The sequence below is a fragment of the Temnothorax curvispinosus genome, unplaced genomic scaffold, assembly GCF_003070985.1.
Source record: "Temnothorax curvispinosus isolate PA1 unplaced genomic scaffold, ASM307098v1 QBEX01006657.1, whole genome shotgun sequence".
NCBI lineage: Eukaryota > Metazoa > Arthropoda > Insecta > Hymenoptera > Formicidae > Temnothorax > Temnothorax curvispinosus.
Genome location: NW_020216437.1, coordinates 203,947 through 218,782, shown reverse-complemented (window position 1 = coordinate 218,782; position 14,836 = coordinate 203,947). Strand labels below are relative to the sequence as shown.

At 47.4% G+C, this 14,836-nt stretch overlaps 1 protein-coding gene across 1 annotated transcript in view; it reads right to left on the bottom strand.

Annotated features, from left to right (window-relative positions):
• Positions 1–11,711, bottom strand: part of LOC112456146 (serine/threonine-protein kinase 17B-like) — an 88,621-nt gene extending 76,910 nt beyond the window's left edge. Inside the window, exon 1 of the mRNA XM_025018510.1 lies at positions 10,925–11,711. Within this exon, the coding sequence (XP_024874278.1) occupies positions 10,925–11,058 (134 nt within the window). The 5' untranslated portion in view covers positions 11,059–11,711. The remainder of the gene's footprint in view (positions 1–10,924) is intronic.
• Positions 11,712–14,836: the final 3,125 nt, after the last annotated feature.

Sequence of the window (14,836 nt, the reverse complement as noted above, 5' to 3'; positions counted from 1 at the left end):
ACGAACGAGTGAGCGACGGCAAGGCGACAAGAAGCGGCATGCGCTACGCTCTACGCGCGATTCTTCTTCTTTTTTTTTCAGCGGAGAAAAATCGAAGGAAGAAACGAACCGTTCGACCGCGACCGATCGCGAGAAAGAGAGCAAAAATGAGTCGTCTAGTCGCGCCGTATAGAATTTTACACGAGAGAGACCAACACCGCCTGGTTGCGTGTCTTTGCAACGCGCTGTATAATGCGTGTCTGGATAAACCTGCACCTCCTGCTGCTTGTGAGTTACGTGGCGACTTCGCATCCCTTTTGTAACAAACGCTCCCCCGCTTTCGAGTCATTTCCGTCGCAACGATGGTGACTCTAACCCTCGTGTCGCATGCAGACGGGATTCATTATGGACGCCATTAATAGTGATGGGATCCGCAATGCGTTAGTAATAAATAATTTCGGACATATATTTCTCTGTCTTTGTGCGTATGCTGGTTTTTGTCACTTTTTTTTAGAACTCCTCCTTCGTTCCGAGTTTAATTAAGGCGGAGGCGTGTGGTGGGTCTGAGTGTCGAGGTTCCCAAGGGAGAACGCTTTTCCAATCGTGCGACAGACGTGGGCGTGAAACACGTAAAAATATCTTTGTCTCCGCGCTCCGAAACAGCGGAATGCAAGTCGCTCGAGAGCGAAGAGAGATGCATTTTTCATTCTTGCCCGGCCCGTGGATCACCTCGCGTCACGAGGTGCGACTTGTATACTCGAAAATCAGATTAACGCCGCGAAGTTGTTCGACGCCCACGCTCCCCGCTTTCTGATTTAAGAACTGGTTTTAAAGGCACGATTAATCGCGTAAATGTAAATTCATTAACACTTTAAGCACCATTTGTGGTCGTCCGACCATGATTCCGACCATTTTCCTGGACCGGACAAGAATTTAGTCATTCAACATGCTCTAAGGACACTTTAATATGCGTTTGCATGTCACAAAATGATTGCCCGCTTTATGTATGTCAATGAATATGTTCAATATTATCAGATAAAAAAAAAGAAATCTTGAAATTTATTACTTCCTTCCGAAATAAAAGGGCCCGAGAGAGAGCTTAAAAGCTTAACGTTTCAGAATTTCTAAAAATATCTAAAAGACTGGTCTAAAAACGAAAGATCAGTCCAGGTTTGACTAGACAGTTTTAATGAAACGAATTGAATTGTTACAGGATCGACAAATCCCCGTCGATAGATACAAAGATACTCGTCGTCAACCGCTTCTTCGAAAGTTTCCTCCCTCCTCTCCACGGTTACATTGCTCGAGACTGTATCTCGTTACTACGCATTCGATAAAACAAAAGTAACAAAGGACCGCGCGAAGTAGCCGCATGATTCGCCGCTACGATCGAGATAAAAGCTTGGGATAGGGAGAAGCAAGAAGCAACGAAGAAGCCGATGGATAACGCGCATTTCGCGCGCCATAAGACGTTATATGTACGAATATGTACGAAATCCTCTTTTCTCACGAGAAAAGGCAAAGGAAAAAGGAAAAGTGTTGATCCTGCGACAGAAGGAAGAGACGTACGCGGAAACGAGACAAACAGGAATGTTATTTATATTTGAACGTGTCATTTCCAGATCCGGCAAAATAAGCTTCGATTAACTCCGTGAACGTTCACGTCATGAAGAGTTACGTCGCGAGCGGAATAAAGATAAAATAAAAATGAAATTACAACGCACACGTGTTTAAAGAGCGAGCTAATTTAAGTAAAAGTATCTCAAGACACGTGTGACAAGACCGACGTGGCCGTTAACACGCTCACGCTGAAACGTGATGAGCGTGGCACGACATTGGGGCGTGCAGCGAGAGCAGGCGACGTAACCTGAGGATCCGGGCAAATTCGAAAGTTGTTGCGCCTTCGAGAGCGACGTCGAATCGACACTTTCCCATGTTCGGCGACGGCGGACGGGGGCGGCAAAGACCAACAGAGACCTACGAAATAACCCTCCCGGAGAGTCGTGACGGCACAATGGTGCGCGAGCGGTGTGATCTGGGCCAAAGGTGTCCCGCCGTAAGGGATCGTGACTCATAGATCACTGCAATATCGCGAGCGCTCCAACTGCCGCCCTTCTCTCTCTCCCTCCCTCCCTCTCCGTTTAGATTTTTTCTGCAGTTAGTATGTGTCGTAATACCTTGACAACTGCGCACACCACCGCCTCTCCGCCAGCGGTTTCCCTTTCGGTGTCGTGATCGCACTCTCGCGTAGATCGTTCGGTTAGACTCGAGCTCGATTGAGATTCGCCGATCTTACACGCCGCTAGATACATCAGATCTCGGCCCCTCCGATCGCAACGTCTCTCGACGGACTCCGCGCTTCGAATTTTATTCTCTAGAGCTTCACCCTCTCAGTCGAAAGCCATCGTGACTACCGTATGAGCACGTCTTATTAAACAACCCTACCGCGCACGATGACGACGATTATCACCGGTGCAGATAAAGCGCACCATGTCGAGGCGTTCCGTCGTCGCCTTAATTATGTTTATCGGTCCGCCCGATCGGAACGTCGCAATCTAACAAAGAGCAGAAAGACAGCAAGGGAGAGAATCAACGGCGAAAAAGAGCGACCGATGAGCCCCGATCTTCACGGGCGAGAAAATACGCGATCGCGATGACGAACAATCACCGTCTTTCTCTCTCAAGGTCGTCGCTGCCGTCGCCGCGGCCGCCGCCGTTGATCATTGGCCACGGATCGATAACTACTGCTGGAATCGCTCGCAAATAGTCGGCGATTGTCAGTCCGCTTCGTCGGAAGTCGGACATCAAATTCCTTCAGTCGGATATCTTCTTTCGAGGAAGAAATATAGAAATTAATTTGAATATCCTTCAAACACGCTAGAATGAACGTTTACAGGAATTTTTTAGTTTACGTTACGCATTGCGTCGAAGAAAAGAAAAATAAACGAAACAAATAATGTTGACGAGAAAACACGCCAGTATTTAAATCGAACGTATCGTTCGATATCCAAAATAAGCAACGCATGCTTACTCAGTCGCGGCCGAATCAACTAAAATAATGTGAACGGAAGGTCCTCCGCCAACGCGCGCGCCGAAACCATAGAATTCATGAAGCATCTTCCTCGAAAGAGAAAGAGAGAGGGAGAAAGAAAAGAAGCTTTGTCATGCTAAGTGAATAAATGCGACTGCTGCATGCGCAGGAAGCATCCTTAAAAGCCTTAACTGCAATGTGCGAGGTCTGACTGTACGACGATGAAGGACTTTGGGGAGAGACAGCTGTTGCTTATCGAGAAGAAGCAGTTGGATATGTTTCCTACCCTGAACCGTCGCGAGATTAAAGAAAAATCCTGCAGCGTCGCAACAGGCAGCCGGAGAAAGAAATCGTATGACAACGATCGATTGATGTTCTTTTATTACATATACATATACATTTGTCGAAATCGATCTCGAGAAAGTCTCGAGGAGATTTTCTCGCGTTTCTAACGCGCGTAAGTTCGTTGTGCTGTACGCAATAAAAACGAGCTGCCGAACGAAATCTCGTTCAACAAAATTCGATAATATCGAACATCGAATTGTTCTTCCTGGGATAATTAAGTTAAAGAAATCAATTGGCGTAATTAACTCGATATCGTAATTGCGATATATAAATAATTCAATATTGCCAACGATATAATTAAATATTTCCCCCGTCATCTCGTCTCTCTTTGAAAACAACGCAAGAAGCGTTGCTCGTTTCAAGCATCCACGCGACAGCTGCATCGCTTCGACAATTGAACAAACACAATTATCCCGGGCTCCCAGATAATTTCGAATGCGACATAATTTTATTCGGAGTTACGTCAGTCAATGCGCTGTATAGACTCCGATCGTCCACATATGGCACATTCCCCACCCTACGTAGGGGGATCATGACATTCGTGACGGATATATATCGAATCGACTTGGCGAATGCGCCCCGTGATCTCGTTTTCCCCTCTCGACGGAAGGTCGTCTTCGGCGACCGGATCGCGCGACACAAGGCCCAAACAAGTGGGCAGGCGTATAGCAGCCTGCTCGCCGCGCTAATTGCAAGTGCCGTTACCGGGTACTTTCCAGATGGCATGCCCGTTCCTGTCGCGTTAACTCGTCCACGGTCGTTCGATCTCGCGTGGATTGGATTTTTCCTTCCACTCGATCGCTTCCTCTCTCCCCCTCTCTCTCTCTTTCCTTTTCTCTCCCGACTTTGTCGCGGGAACGATTCTTCGAAATGACGTTGCCAACGGGAAAGTCATGTGCACGCGCGATTTGTTCATTGAACTCAGTTAAACCCAAGTAATATCTTACGGATGCTCAAACGTGCATTTATTTATTGCAAATATGTTCGGTGTCAGTACTAAATGAAACCGTCTTTCGTATGTACGTCTGATATGAAGATGTACATCGTTGTCGCAAGAGTCGAGATCAAATGGCAGTATGATGTTATCTCTGTCGCTTTTGCATTGGAGTAAAACGGGCACATCTCGGTATCTCGCGTGCCATACGGTAGCTACGTTCCTGGCTACAAAGCGAACGCATACCTTTACCACGTGTATCTATTTTTTCGTCTCTCTCTCTCTCTCTCTCTCTCTCTCTCTCTCTCTCTCTCTCTCTCTCTCTCTCTCTCTCTCTCTTCATCCACATACCTCATCGGCGAGAGTAATAATCGCGACGCGCCCCCTCGAGAAACGATATTGAGTACCCACGCGGCGCACGGCGGTCGTGAGCTTCAAGGAGAGACATCACACAATATGCGATATCGGTGAATTACGAAGCGTCGCGCGCCGCAGGAATTTAAACGCGCGACACTGTCAGGGGGACGCGCTCTTTATGGTATCAGGTTGGACCTTAGAATATACACGAAGGTGTGTGCGACAGGGATACGGGCGCGCGAGGAGCAAGAGACGGGGAACTAGAGAGGAGCGAGTTTGGCGTGGGTTGAAAATAGCTCGTGGCCGGGCGGAGTATGCCGAGACTGTCCGCTATGCACTTGCCATTCGATATTTATATCCTTATAAGTAAGATACGCTGGAATACCTCCACCTCTGGCAATCGGGCGACCGTACAAAAGGACGATCTGCGCCCGACCGAAGATATACCGGCCGCGAGAGAGCCAATATCCCGAGACATCTCGGAACACAATTCGTTTTACGAGCTGCACACGCGGCGAGAGCCCGCAGCAGACCGCGAGTATTTATTTTCCGCCGGGAACGGGGGCCCGCATATAAGGGACTCCTTCCTTCCCTTCGTTATCGTTCCGGACACATACGCGAAAGACATCGTCGCATCTTCCGTTACCACCGGAAACTGCGCGACTGCGCGAGGAAGATAAGGCTATTTTCCGTCGATCGCGAGGGACACCTCGCCAATACTCACCACGAATATGGGGAGATAAGATGCAGAGAAACAATATAGATGTAAATTACATAGCGTACAACTGTCACGCTTTATCGTATCTCCAGTAAATAATTTTTCTTTAATTTCTACATAGAAAAAGAATGAGATTTTTACGGCATATAAATTGGTAATATCAACGTCTACTTCAACTTATATCTGGAATTTGTCGAAACGCTTTACACATCTTATCCGGAAATTCTCAAACAACTTTTACTGAAGATATATGTATGCACGATTCAATATTCCGCGGAGCACACGCGATAAACATTTTCGCTGATTGAAATGCGTCGATGACTCTCGAGTGCCGTTTTTCCAACATGCACAATCATCTTTAGAAGATGACTGTACACACACATATATTATTATTATTAGGCATGTGTGTACAAATGGAAGAACACTAGAAAGCGTTCGATGAATAAATCATGCAAGGACACAGCCTCGAAAGATTAAAACGCGCTTCGGCGAGGATCTCTTGAACTTCGAGCCTTTTAACAACCGTACTTGCAAGAGATTCTCTCGCGTTCGTAAGCGAGAAACAGAAAGAGAGAAGCTATCATATTCCGATAAGTTTCTTCATTTTCGGTCAATGGGATAAGCACGATTTGCCGAAATTCGTTTTCTGTCATCTCGAAATGAATCGGGATGATGCGGAATCGGCGACGAGACGCACCGACGATTAACGTGGCAGTGAAATCACATTTAACGCAAGAGGCAATTTTGCAAATTGGCGGATGAGTCGACGCACACGCTCGATATAAAACGCCGCGTCTCGCGCGCTTCTCTCACCGTAAGTATCGATTACGCGGCCAGAATCGCTTAATTGGTGGGAAAGGAATGCTCTCTCTCTCTCTCGCCACGAGTTTATTTACCCTCGCCCGCGACTAACGCTCCCTAAGGCCGATACAGACGTAATATTTATACCGAGGCCCCGCCGTGGCCGACGTTTATGGCGTCGGCTTGACGATTCGTGCACGCGGCTGAAGAGTCCGCGGGCTGGCAGCGCGCCGTTAAGCAACGACAGGGCTGCTTCGCTTATCGCCGGTTTACTGTGCGGAGCGGTTATGAATAACCGCCTTACGCGGCCGGTTAACGAACGCAGAAAGAAAGAGGAGAGCGTTCGAGCTCGTAGGGAAATCGAGTCGCGCAGCGGGAAACCACGCGATTTCCGTGCGGCCGAGAAAGATTGTGTAACGCCAAATCGTTTTTTCGCGCTGAGCGACGCATTCCGCATTCCGCATTTTGCGCGCAATATAATTCGTTCACCGGGCCCCACGCGCACGACGCGATGTCGCAAACGCCACGGCACGGCGCGGCGGTGAGATAAACATTGACGCGATTTGTTTGCGCTCGATTGCACGTACTCGCGATCGAGGAAGCGGCGAGGGAAGGCGAGGGCGAGGACAGAGAAGCGAGCTCGCTGAAAATTGATACCAGGAAGACTCTATTTATTTAATATCGTGACGATATACGATGTGTCACTCGCGATTGGGATCGCTATATCAAAGCGTGAATATAAACGCATGTGTTGAGGCACTGGATTCTCTTGGAAACTTCAGTTCCTCGATGCGCTTTTGTGTGCAGTAGACTACGTTAGAGTCTCTTATGAAAAGCGGAGAAAAAGAGAAAGAGAGGATGCAACTTCGTAATGTACAAGTGGAAATCTTAACCCTCTCGATAAGTACCACTGTTGTCCCCAGTGCAAGCATAACTTTATGGAAAATTAAACACTTGAAAAATCAACTTGTTATTCTGTCTTACTTATTGTTATCATGTTTGTTATATTTATGTTGTAAAGAACGGGAAAGCGATAAAAGATAATTATTAAAAATTATTAAAAATTGCTCGCAGCGTTTAAAGTTCAAAATGTTACTACGGACGTATATTTTGTGAAGTAAGTATACTTGTAAAATTATTCCACGCTGAAGCAAATAAAATCGCGGCCGGGCGGATCTCGTGAGAAATTCTAGAACGCGGCAGGTGTTGGGCAGAGCGCGGCGGCGATTATTATCTGATACTTTTCATTCCACGGCGTCGCGCTGTCACGAAGCGCGGTGATTGACGATTTGCATAAATCTCGACGGTGCTTAACGCATTTTTTTATCCAAAACTCCCAAGCTCCCCAAGCTTGACGACCAATTTCAAATTTAATATCTCCTCCGAAAGATAGCCCAGTTTCTCCGCACGAGCCCCACTAGTGCGGGGGGTGCAGTTTGGAATATAAAAATTCCTGTGATCAGGTGAATTCAAACCCGGTTCCTCGGAGTTACGAGTCTGGCGCTTTACCACAAGACCACACTGCCACCCCAGGAAGGTCCCGGGTGCGTCCGGTCGTTAAGGAGACGTTATAACATACCGCGAGGCGAGAGGAAGTCGCATCACCACGTGTCGCGTTCTTACAAAGTTATAAAAATTCCAGGACAGAGACAGTCTAACGGTAAATTAATCGTGATATTATTCACGGAGCTGACGCTCGAGTTCGCTAAAAGTAGTGTAAACGCAAAATAATAACATATGATACGTAATCGTAAATACGTATATCGAAAGTATTTAATTCTCTCTCTCAGAAGAGAGATATATTAAAGCCACGCATTAGAAGAGATAACTCTGGAGAATCTCTTCTAATTCGCAGAAATTTATTTCCCGCCGTAATATAAGCCGCGGATAAAATGTTTAGCCAACTACCCGGCTTAGCAATTATCGGATATTATATCTACGTGACGCGTTAAAGTTCATCGAGGATTTACGATAGTTGGATTTCCAACGCTTGGCCGCGGCATGTAAGAGATTTATACGCGCGGCTGGTTAATCGTTAATTAGCGTTATCACGATTAATCTTAAGCCTCGAGATTTTCCCCGCGCTTTCGTCGTTTCGCTCGATCCGATTTTTCAACTCGCAATCTCACCACGGAGGCCACATCTATGACCCAACACGATCAACGGTCGTCTATTACGTACCCAAATGATCAAATAGTGAAAACAATGTAACGCTGTATTGAATTTCTATACACACAGATAAGTTTCTTATTTATTTTCTGCTATGATATCAACCATGTTTTCCTTCGCATTTGCGTAATTAAAAGCATTCCATTCCTCCCCTGTATGTATAATCGGCATCGATGATCCTTCCAAGTATAATATCGCATCGTAAACCGAGTAATCTTACGTTGCGCTTGGCCGCAAGCATGAATTGCGTGCACGTCGTTGTCTTTCATGAATTTAGCATCATCGTTAGGGGAAGCGAATTGTGGGAAACCGATATAACCGATGGCGCTTGAATCAGACATATGGATGCCATTCGAGAGGATTTCTCCCCGGACCCACTTCCTTTAGAATTTTAGACGCAACAGCCGTTCGCAGGACACGTCACGCAGCTTCGGATCTGCGTGCGTGTGCCGTGTGGATGGAGGGGCCCTGAACGGCCTTGCATAGTTTCGGAAAAAGACCGTTTCGAGCGGCCTGCTCCACTCGTTCTTTTCGTCGGCGCGGCGGCGGCGCGGCGGAAACGTCTTCGGGGGAAGAGAGCAGCGGGAGTCCCTTCCCAGCCAAGTCGTAAAAGAATGTATCGAGACGAGAAGAACGAAGTCTCGACCTCGATCTCGCAGTGGGAGCACTTTCTTTCACGAAGAGAGGTCCTCAGGGCCGAGGTAAGGGTGGCCCGGGGCCCTGGTCAACGAACGGAAACACGTGGGCGCCAGTAAGACGCTACGGTACGGTTATGGGTTAAGGAGAAACTCCCGACTGTCGTCGTTGTTGTCGCGACGAAATAATTTAGCGAGATTCCTTGACCTTTGTAAAGTTAGCACCCCAATTTTGGAATTTTGATATAATAACGGCGGTAAAATACTGCGGCGAGAATATTTACAATGGTATCATATGTGTTTAGAAGCTGTTACTTTCTTGCTACGTGTAACGATCTATCGCATGAAAAGGTAGCATTAGTATTCTCCGCGGTAAATCACTAAAAAATCGTAGACACGTGTGAAATGGTTCCATAACGAGCGCGTTTCCGTCGACGCGCGTGATTTAACACGCAATTACGCAAGGGAGGCCGATATCCGAGGGATTTGCGGAAAATTAGTTAAAGGTAAACCGGAGAGAGGCGCGAATAACGAGCGCGGTTTTTTTTTTTAATAGGTATAAGACGCGTGTCGTAACGCGATTATGCAGTAACTTTAATACGACGATAAAATGCGGATATAAATACGACGCAAAATTGAGTGACGATAAAACCTCGCTCATCTTTTCCCCGTAAAGCGAAAATCTTATAAATTAATTTAATGCGCCTGAGATAACCCTCAATTTTTCTCTCGCGATTAATCACGCTTGCGCGAAGAGCTAAAATCATTCGTACATTATCGGATCTCTTAACCCGCGCTTAAATCGCGCGTAAATAAGCCATTAACGTTTTTATATTATTATTTTGACAGATGACGACCTACCGGCCGGACAATACAACTAATAATAACAATGAAATTATTTATAGTGTATTAACCATTTTATTGACCAAAACTCCCAAGCTCCCCAAACTTGACGACCAATTTCTAAATTTAATGTCTCCTCCGAAAGATATCCCAGTTTCTCCGCACGAGCCCCACTCGTGCGGGGGGTGCAGTTTGGAATATACCGAATATAAAAATTTCTGTGATCAGGTGCTCTGTTTTAACGAACCGAGAAGGTAAAAAAAAAATAAAATAAGGTCTCGCTGCAAAGGAAATGCGGTTTACGAAAGGTCCTCCGTGCGTAAGGAGCCTCGTTTCTCAAGCGAATTATATTCGATGCGCGCGAGAAAGGGGGACGCGATTTGACGCTATTGTGTGCGAGAGCGTGCGAATGCGATCTATCATCGTAGGTGATAAATGCGTACGAGGTAACGCGCGAGATGCGGGTAATTAGTATCTCGTGACACGCGCGTGTCTCGATGCGATTACTCGTGGGTTTAATGGAAGCGCGAGCGTGCACAAAAAATATTTTTGAAATGTATCGTATCGCGCGCACGTATGATCGCGTGTAACAAAAGAACATATCGTATCGATAAGGCGTATTACGTCTTGAAGATAACTCGAACGGTATAAAGTACGGATTCACTTTAGCACGCAGCCAATTATCAATTTAATTATCGATATCATAAGATATTGGCGTAAAGCAAAGAAGGCCATTAAATTGTTGAGTTTCTTATGCGGAACCTGACGGGAAGCCGCATCTGTTCGCGCACACAATACACAGGTATCAGATGTCGCGATAAAAAAAAAAAAGCTCATTCTCTAACAGCGTTCATTATAGTGATCGACTCGAGCGTAAATATTGATAGACATCGAGCGCACGGAAGAGGTTAAGCTCGGCCTCGGGAGGTCACCGGAGTCGCGGCAGGTCGGAAGCGGCCTAGCCTCGTTAGGTTACGCGAAGACAAAGACAACCCGGGAGCGGGGGAGGGGAGAGAAAGAGAGTGGAGCGCGTCGCGCGATCGCGAGAGGAAGGAGAGGCAGAGGAAACGGAGAGAAAGAGATGAAGCCGCGTGTTTCGAGTCGTGGCTTACCGTGCGAAAGGCTGTTCCTCGACCTCGTAGAGCTCCTCGAGGGTCTGTTTCGAGAGAAGTCTCTCCAGTCTCTCGGGCGTGGGAGCGAGATGCCCCGGGATGCTGGTAGTCTCGAACAGGCTGTCCGCGGTCATGGCCGTTGCTGCCAAGGGGGCTCCCGATCGGCGAGTTGAACGTAAACCACAAAATATCCAGGCGGATCCCGAAATATTCGGCGCGCACACACACTGATTCAGCCTGTCACTGACAACGAGCAACACGAGAGAGGGTCTTTGTTATCCTTCCTTAAGTCGTTCTTCCCTCTCACTCACGATCGATCTTCCGATCCTCCGATCACGGTGGACGCGAGCGAGCGAGCGAGCGCGCGCGCGGGCGCGCTCGTTTCCGTCAACGCCACGGAGCGCGAAATATCGCGTGGTTGTTTCGCGCGATAAACGCCACGGCCGCAACGCGCATCTCAGGGTGCGAAAAACGAGCGGGCTCGGCCGAGAGAGTTGTCAACGTCGAACGAACGGAACTCGGAACTCGGAAATCGTCCGGCAGCGGGCAGAGGCTCACGCGCTTACCGCGTGAAGTTATCCGCACGTCGTGCGCGCGCGCACGCAAACACACCCGCGGGACACACTTCGCCTCGTAACCGACTTCGGCCCGTGCACGCGTCGTTTCCGCTCTTGCACCGGGCGCGCGCCCCGGATCGCGGCACACGCTCTTAATCCCTGGCTCCGAACCCTCGACCTCGACGCGCGCTCGTCCACACGTTACGACGATCCACCGACAATTGAGCCTGCCCTGCCGCCTTCCGCCGATGTCCCCACTACCGCGCGCCAGTACAAGCGATGACGACGGACGCGAGACGAGTAGAGGGAGGGGACGGAGTGGCAGCCTGGCAGGGCGACCGCGACGCGAAGACTGCCGAGCGCCGGCGAGCGCGGCCGAACGGCTCGTTCAAATGCGCGCCCGTTTACTTCCTATCTCGGGACTCGGGATCGCCTGGAGCGCGAGTTTAGGATTCAAAACCTTTGGGCGACGTTTTAATGTTCCCCAGATTCCCCTGATTTCTTCTCCTACACGCGCATACCTGACTTTAGCAAAACAGGAAGGAACCTGCCCGCGATAGGATTTTTCCCGTTGTCGAATGGCTGTTCTGTTTCTCTCTCTCTCTCTCTTTTCTTTCTCCGTTTTGTTGCTGCGTACTGTGCACTGTGAGAAAGTATAGCGGCATGCTCGATCTGCGATTTCTTCCAATTATCTCGCGCATTTGAATAATAATCAGATAAATACAAGTATTTTTTGTAATATGGGCGCGAGCACATGCATACATCAAAGAAATAGAAAACGGTCCCCGTCGCGGCGTCGTGGTCGTTGCGTTTTAACACCTGGCGTGCCGTTTCTAAGCGGCAAACTTCATTCGAATTGTTTGAATTAAATGAGAGAAAGATGGCCGAGCGCGCTATTATCGATTTAACAACTCACAGCCACGGGCGCCGCGATATTTTCCGTTCTATTTTACATCGTTAATATCTAGCTATCTAGCATTTCAAAGTTCATTGAATATGCGCGCGCGTGCAACAGGACAAGCGCGAAACTTGGTGCGATAGCCTCTCAAGTGCGGCTTATAAATAATTTATCGTTTTCCGGCATCTCTTCTTCGGCCTTTCGAATTTTACGCACGGTCTTAGGCTAGACGGGCGTACCTCCTCTCTCTCTCTCTTTCCGCGTATCCTTCGGACTCCCATATCCTCAAAGCTCGGCCGTGTATTCAGAGCCGGTAAATTGAATAGCTTGCAGTCTCACTGCCGTAAACGGTCCTCCTTACTTCGCGGAGTAGCAAACAAACGCGAAGCCAGGAGGCCTGTAAAGCATGACAGGATCTTGTCAACCGCCGTACATGATTACGGCGAGCGAGCATGAATAATGGAATGCATAATTTATCGGTTTTGCAGCGAAAGACCGGTACCGTGGTGCGGGAGGGAGCGACGGCGGCTAAAAAGCAGGGGGGAGGGGAAGGATAGAAAAGGAGAATAAGAGGAACGAGGATGTGTGCCGCGATTACAACTATACGCGTGTGCGTTACGGATCCTTTTAATAAGCCGCCGCTTTAAGGCTTCCGACGCGTAAATAAATCAGGCGATCTCGATAAGGACGACCGTTGTCTACGACGTGCGCAATGTGTGCACAGTGCATACGCACAGAGCTTTGAATCTAGAAAGACATGTTAACGCGGTGATAGATTGACCGCATTGCGCTCGTATTTTTTTCCCCTTTTTTTTATCGCTTTCGTCGCCGTGCCCCGGGCACGGTTTCGGCGCACGCTCCGATACGCAACGTTGATAAATAAAAAACGAGCCGCGGACTTCAAGTGCGCAATGAAAAGTGGCCTGCGATGTAACAGTTTAAACGGAATTCGGGGCAGAACGTTCGGCGTGCGCCCCGTAGAGATAAATCTTCTCCGTTCTCGTCACGTCAGACAGTCAATGGAGTAAACTTCTTAAACGCTTCGGGCTCCGTACAACGTACACACGAGATCGTAATGTCTTGTGAATCGTGAATTCGTCAGCGTCAGGCATATCGGAGGAATATTTGGGACGCGTGCTCCTTGTCTAATTATTCGCTCGTCGTGATTGTCGGTCGTTCGAAAACGCTGTCTTGAAACAACTGATATTTCGTAGTTTAATATAATATACTCTTTTTACACAATAATATAATAATTAATAATATAGCAATATAATAATGTTTCTCGAATAACTAACAGTTATGATGCGCACATTTAGACGGGAAGCACGCGCCTCGATATACGTGCTTTAAGGCACTTGTGGCCTCAGTGTGTACATATTCGTCACACTTTAGACATGTTCGGCAAACTGCACGCGCGAGTATATATAGGTCATGCCACAACGAACAAGGAAAAAGCGAAAGAATGCAGCTTGCTGTAACATATATATGTATTACGTGCCGGTAGATGATGTTAGATATCGGCAGTTGTCGCTCGTATTTCGTCGGCTCGGCCAATCGCGACGTGTCTCAATATCGCGTTCATAACGATTAAAAAATGCGACGTCCCACTCTTTCGTGCTCACGTCTTGCTCCTTCGCTCCTCGGGTCTTCCCGTCTTCCTTCCATCTTGTACATCCGGAAAGATTCCGAGAGACGATGACGACGTCGATGTGCAGGTGATTCATGGCACGACGCGACGCCATACGTCCATCGAACACGTTCATGCGATTTTTCTAGGATCAGCCTCTGACGAACGCAGTTAAATTTGTAGGAGGGAAGGACAAAAATATACAATTTGACTGTCTACAAATACCTATTCTACGTTTTTCTGTTTTAAGATTATCCGGCCTAAGTTGGCGTCAAGAATATCTCAAGCAACTACCTAGCAATTAATTCCAAGAAGTAAACAAAATCTTTTTTTTTTTACCTGATTTTAAAGTTAATAGGCAGTCTCAGAAATAGGTTCTCTCTGACGGCTCGTATGAAAAGTCATAAAAATAATCAAGTTACAAGAGACGTTGAAACCGTACAGGTCAGCACCCAGGTAGATGCAAAACAGGCTTAAACAAATATCTGGTTTCTCCTATTCAATCCAAACTGTCAGTTTTACTGTTCTGCTTTTCAATATTACGATACGATATTAATACCGATAAAATAGTTTTCAAAATTTCTGGGATTAAAAATGATTGAAATCGCAAGTTGTACGGAAAGTTTAACAATAGATTTGAAGTAATCCTAAAAATTATGAAAGTCATCGGTATTCAGAACTGCGAGCTAAAGTGAGCAAGTTTTTTAGTGAACTAAAGAGATAATCGAGCGAGTTAAAAATCCCGAGTAAAAGCGTGTGTTCGACACAAAAGAAGCGACTTGAGAAACGAAACACTTGAAAGGAATATTTCGAGGAACTAGGAGGATCGT